The sequence below is a fragment of the Populus alba genome, chromosome 3 (genome assembly GCF_005239225.2).
Source record: "Populus alba chromosome 3, ASM523922v2, whole genome shotgun sequence".
In the NCBI taxonomy this organism is placed as follows: domain Eukaryota; kingdom Viridiplantae; phylum Streptophyta; class Magnoliopsida; order Malpighiales; family Salicaceae; genus Populus; species Populus alba.
In genome coordinates this window covers 2,521,217-2,527,277 of record NC_133286.1, presented here as the reverse complement: position 1 = coordinate 2,527,277, position 6,061 = coordinate 2,521,217, and the positions used below count along the sequence as shown (strand labels likewise).

The window sequence follows — 6,061 nt, the reverse complement described above, 5'->3', positions numbered from 1 at the left end:
GGCAAAGAAGCTGTCGGCAGTAGTGTTCTCGTCCATGTTACTAAAATATCCTTAAGATTAGTGTAAGAACTAGATACATCGAACATAAACAAACTATAACTTGAGGCGTGTACATACACTGTCCTTAAGGATATTTCCTCAACACAAGACTATCCTTCAGAATCCAACAAATTCCTCGTCTGAAGACAAGGGTTACAAAAACAGTGACCAAGATAGAAATGAAATACCAACAAGCCTTGCAAACACAGACAAATAATAATACGGAGTTTTTAGCACCTTTTTGCTTGTAAAAGCATATGGTATTTATAGAGTGCTAACATGTTTGCCTTGGGTTAAGTTGATTGTCAAATCCAAGTATTTTGAATCTAGCACGTTCGCCAGATCCATATTGCCTTGGATATACATGATAGCCAAACGCAAGTATTTGAATCTGAATTTAGGGCCTCCAATCATACACTTTCTATCTCCTAGCATGCCCCCATTCCTGTAAAAAAAGCTGAATATATAGTCTTCAGCATACACTCATCATATCCAATCCATAATGATTCTAGACTAGAACCTCTAGGTAACAGAGCAATGAATAAAAAGGTGATCAATGGTCTCAATTTCCATATCACAAAAATAACAAGAAGCATCATCATAACTAATAATTCTTCTGTAGGCAAGAAATCCCTTAACACTCAAACTACCCTGCAACAACAGCCACAGAAACATCTTAATTTTAGGAGGAAATATACTTTGCCAGAGTAAAGTACCAAAATTCTTAGATGCTGGATGCCAAATATCATCAATGAGAGCACAAGCTGATTTATCTGTGAAAATCTCATTCTTCTCCAACTGCCACACTCTTCTTCTCTCAGCTTAATCAGAAATAGATAAATTCCTCTCTCCTTCAGCAAGAAGAGACTCCATACGCTGACACTCCCTAGTCTCAGCTTCATGCATGACCCCACATTTAGCAATACATGTCAATGAACGCGTTTGCTATGATCACACTGATTCGTTGTGTTTTGTAACGATGATGTAGTTTCAATGGATTCCCTGACCAAATTCCAAGAAATCCAATTGACCACAAGCAGAGAGCACACGAACTAATGCTCTCCAATGGAACAAACGCAGCCTCCAGCATGTTACAAACCATTCTAAAGCTTCCTTTGGGTGGTTGCCCAGCAATCATGGCACTCCAGGAAACCACATTCCTCTCCGGCATCTCATTAAACGACATCCTTGCCAGCTCTAGCTCACCGCTTATAGCATACCCATTAACCATGCTCGTCCAAGAGAACACATCTCTAACTCCCATGGTATCAAAGATTCCTCTTGCAGAATCCAAGCAGCCACATTTCACATTCATGGTGATTTGCATTTCTAGTTTTACATATTCGTGAAAACTCTTCCCTAATCTCAAACGCCCCTTCTGCGAGCAAGCTGAACGAGCGGCTATCATGGTGACCTCTTCTGGCTCTACATTACCCTCCACTGACATCGAGTCAAAAAGCTTCCAGGTCTCATCCCAACAGTTACGCTTAGAGTACCCATCAGTCATAGACAGAAAGTCCATCTCTAGCAGGAATTCCATCAAACAAGTGTCAAGCAAAACCCAAACAACCACGCAGGTCATAAAAACGAGCCAACCCATCTTGAAACAACATAGCAGAAACAAAACCCATCTTTCGAATACCACAATGAACTGATTTCCCTCCTAAAACTCTCAGAAACTGCTCGCCGCACGCTTTGAGCGCAGGAACAAAGCTCCTACAGTCCATTTCAGCTCCATTCTGAGGCATTTGGCAGAAAAACAAGAAGCCACTACGGCCCATTTTGGATTTAGAGTAGCCTCTAATCATGGTATTCCAAATATAAGTACCTGCGAAAACAGAGCATGATTTGTAACTGCAGTGTGAGAGAAGGCAAAAGGCCAAGGCAAGACAAAGCTTGGGGGTAGATTAGCCAGACTATAAAGGAGAAGGACTTATTCGTACTTGTTCCAAGATTGTGAGTCAAAATAATACCGCTTCTTTTACTTCAAACGCAATCTCGTCCTACGTTCCAGGGAATCTTTTGACCTAATCTCTTAATATATATTTGAATGGCATCTTGGCTTAAGCCCCTTCAATTATTGCTTTCGAATGTTCTCATGGTATTGTTCTTTGTTTTTGAGGATCCAATTAATAAGCAAATCATGGAGACTTGGCTGTTGACCTCAACACTCTCGTCTGCTTTGACTCCTTCAATATCTTGGATGTGAACCAGGCTTGGAATATTGGGTGCTCTTGTTTTTGATACATGTAAAGAGGTAAGCTAAGCATCTCTTTCAAGATCTCTCTAGCTGCTGCAGCGATGCCAAATCGCTTTCTTTCTTCAAGTTCCTTAGCAGGAGTATTGTATAGCAACCAACTTTCTTTGCGTTTTGCTCCAGGTCTGGGCCAATTTTGATGCCTTTTGTGCATCCCTCCATCTGGGCTTATCAAAAGAGGAGGAGGAAAGAAGTAAGTTTCTCTTCTCAGTTACATGTTTCAATTCAATGCTGAGCCATGTTTTAAAGGACTAGCCATGTTTCAATTCAATACTGAGCTAGTTTCTTGATGCTTCAAACTTCTTTACAAAAGAAAAATAAAGAAAAGAAAACTGTCCTCTGATGTGAATGAGTAAGCAAACTTCACATAAACTAGGAAGGAAAGGGGAAGTTGGAATCTTGAGTTCACAGGCTAATGGTGGAGTCCATGTTACAATTGCTTTGTTTAAACAAATCTGTTCCAGTTAGTGTTCTGTTTTGCCATGTTTTAGTTTCATAGCGTTTTGACATGTCGTTTCAAACCGTTTATAATTCAAAATATTAATTTAACAAGTATAATTTCAATGTATAACCCCAATTCAAATTATGTAATTTAAATTTTAAACACTAGTATAAAAGTTGGATTTGAACCCGTATGACCTCGTCAATTTAATAAGTTCGAAGACAACCTGGAATCCTGGATAACTAGTAATAATATAATTTGACTAAAATCATTTAAAAAGACAACATATTAGATCGACCCGAGTCAACCTGAGTTATCTTTTCAAATCAATGACCCGGGTCAAAAGAGCATAATAATTTTAAATAAATCAAATCAAAATAAATTATACAGCTCAATTCACCAATAAATTAGTTCTCATGATTTCAAAGACTGTGTGTGTGTGTGTAGAGTCTATCTGGTTTTAAATCAATGGAAATCTTCATTTTCAGACACTTGAAAAGCGCACAAAATAGAAAAAGATAAAAATAAAAAACCTAAAAAGTTGAAAAACCTGGAAATGTACGTAAAAACCTGAAGAAAAAAAAAAACTTAACTCTTTGGAAACGTAATTTGAGATCAGTACATATATAACTCATACTATTAGAGGCAGAATCTGATCACATATAATTAATTAAATCCATTATTAATAATGGGAATTACATGCACGTAATACATATTCAAGAAACCAAGAACAGCAACATATTCATTTAATTAGACTCAAACACTCAAACATACATAAATTTACACACAAAAAAACACCAAACTTAGGAAATTCATTCTTCTATATATATCTGGATATGGCCGAACATCCTCGCTCCATGCAAATAATAGCTAGTTAGCTCTTGTCACTTCAACCCAAACCTCCTCACCAAACAGCTTGAAACCACTCCTCCTCTTAGCTTCAATCCTGAACTGTGACCCCAGGTTCTGGTCATCCTCACGATGAAGAACAACCTTGTCACCAACTCTCAGTCCATAATCAGCAACAAATTGAAGCCAGCCCATAGAAAGCACTGGCTTTTCATAAACTCCATTTCTCTTCAGGCAACGAATAACTCGAAGCTCACCATAGCAATCTTTAACATTCAAATCAACGTAATTATTTCCAGCAAAATCTAAATGCTCTAAGCAATGAGTTGGGAACGAGAACCGCACACGAACATCAGTATCTTTCAACTCTTTGCTGAAGATCTGCATTTTTTTCTCAAGGGTCGTAAAAAGAGAGAGAAATGGTTATGTTTAAGCAATCTGCTGGATTGATATGGTTGCTTGCACCGAGCTTGTTAATTTATACTAGTTAGCTACTGTATTCACGGTAGAAAGACATCGAGCGAGAGATTTCGGAAATCTTGTTCATTTGATCGATTTCGCATGGCGTTATTTAAATCTTGATGGATTATTTGTAGATAGAACAAGACAAACGCAGGCTTATGACTAAGCTTTTTCAAAGACTAAATGAGCCAGGAGGTACGCTCGTATTGCCTCTCGTGCACCTCGTTCGTTCTAACTTGCGAAAAGCAAACACTTGCTCAAGATCTTGCATGCTTGTCTAAGTGTTTCTAGAGCATTTTGGGCAACATGGGCAATGACCAAGGACCCCATTTAATAAAAAAACTACAAGAATAAATAAGGTTTATTTTTTAATTATATTTTATGAAATGAAAATTGTTCGACATGCATGGAGAATAATAAATTAAAATATATTTCTTAAAAATTATATTTTAAAATGTTTCATTAATTTATAATTTTATCTAGGATCCCTATTCATTTTAAGTCTGGGTCATGAACTTGGAATAATGTCCCCTCTTAAGAGACGAGGCTTTCACTCCTCAGTTCAATTATCTAGGATCAGTATAATATTATATTGAGCATTAACAAAAAAAAAAAAATTACATGTTTATGGAGTTGTTAATCATGCTCAATAATTTTTACAGTGTGCAGCTTAAATATGAAAATGGAGATTTATATAATACATTGCATAAGATTTGTTATCAGTTAATTGTATTTTGCCATTATTATTGGCTCTTGTGATTTTGGATAAAGCTGGTTCTTGATCTTGCAGGCATGTGCTCCAAGTCCGCCCAAAGTTTCATCAAATCGTGCGTTTTCTTGAGATTTCTGCGAGGTTTTTGTTCGAATAAGCAACAAGGTGCACGATATTGTTGAAGGGCAAATCCTTCCATGCGTGTCCAAAATTCGAAGTCATTTTCAATTCAAGGTCAACGATATATTTTTTATAATATAATAATGCTAGAATTACGCTCGATCTCCTCAGCATGCATCGAGTAATCGCGTTTGGATTTCGAGTTCGACTGATTTGAAATGCTCGGTGTCTGTGTTGTGTGCATGTAGCCCAAAGAATAAATAGTGTTTGTGTCATCGACCGAGACCGTCAGCACTGTGGGCGTGCTATGACGTTTCTACTCGGAGGAGGCTATTGTGCTTTCTTTTTTACAGGCAGCGGTTTCTTTTCTTTGTTCTTTATTATTTTTTTCCCAAAGGGTTCCTATTAAGATAGAAAGGATACATGGTTCAGACCAAAAAAAAAAAAAAACATATTTATCTTGTAATCATATTTATTCTTATATTTTATATTTATCTCTCTAACCCGAAACATGTTTGTTCTTTTTATATTTATATTTATATTTATATTTGTACTTTCTATTTTAAAACAATAATCAGTGCATTAATTAGACAGACAATTTCTATCCAATCACAATTAGTTTTACAATTTACACGCCTGAATCTTGAAACACCAGCCCAGTTATTGGCCATCTTAAGCTTCAAACGCAACTGCTGAAACCTTCTAGCTCACTCTTGACTTCCATCTGGAAGTGCTTCACCGTTAAATTCATTGTTTTACTTTGGTTTTTTTTCTAGGTCATCCTTTTGAAGTTCTTTTTTCTTTATCCCAAAATCATATCATGAGTTGTTGGTTTGTCAAGTTTCCCGAGCTGAATCGGGTTTTCTTCTTCGGCATTGTATTTTTTTCAGCTGTTTTTTTTTGTTTTCATCTTTAACATTAGGTTATTAGGCCTTGAAGTTTCTAATTTTCTTTTTTTTTTCTTTTTACTGGTTCTTTCGGTCTCATATCTCAGGCTGCGTTTTAGTTAATTTAACCTGGTTGTCTCATATTATCATCGCTCAAATATCCTTTTTTTAGTGTTGGAAAAAGTTTGGTCCAACCCTCGATATGGCACGGGCCACCTTCTTTCCAATGCACAACACTTAAATAGTAGCGTTCAAGGAGAGGAACAATGATTTCCCTCCATTAGTTTTTGTTG

The 6,061-nt window shown here is 36.8% G+C and overlaps 1 protein-coding gene and 1 pseudogene across 1 annotated transcript; both read right to left on the bottom strand.

The window, feature by feature from the left end:
• Positions 1–613: 613 nt before the first annotated feature.
• On the bottom strand, positions 614–2,450 carry LOC118044091 (putative pentatricopeptide repeat-containing protein At3g15930; annotated as a pseudogene).
• Positions 2,451–3,449: 999 nt separating this feature from the next.
• LOC118044102 (uncharacterized) lies at positions 3,450–4,009 on the bottom strand. Its single transcript, XM_035052260.2, has one exon. The coding sequence runs from the start codon at positions 3,972–3,974 to the stop codon at positions 3,609–3,611; it is 366 nt and encodes a 121-aa protein (XP_034908151.1). The 5' UTR covers positions 3,975–4,009; the 3' UTR covers positions 3,450–3,608.
• Positions 4,010–6,061: the final 2,052 nt, after the last annotated feature.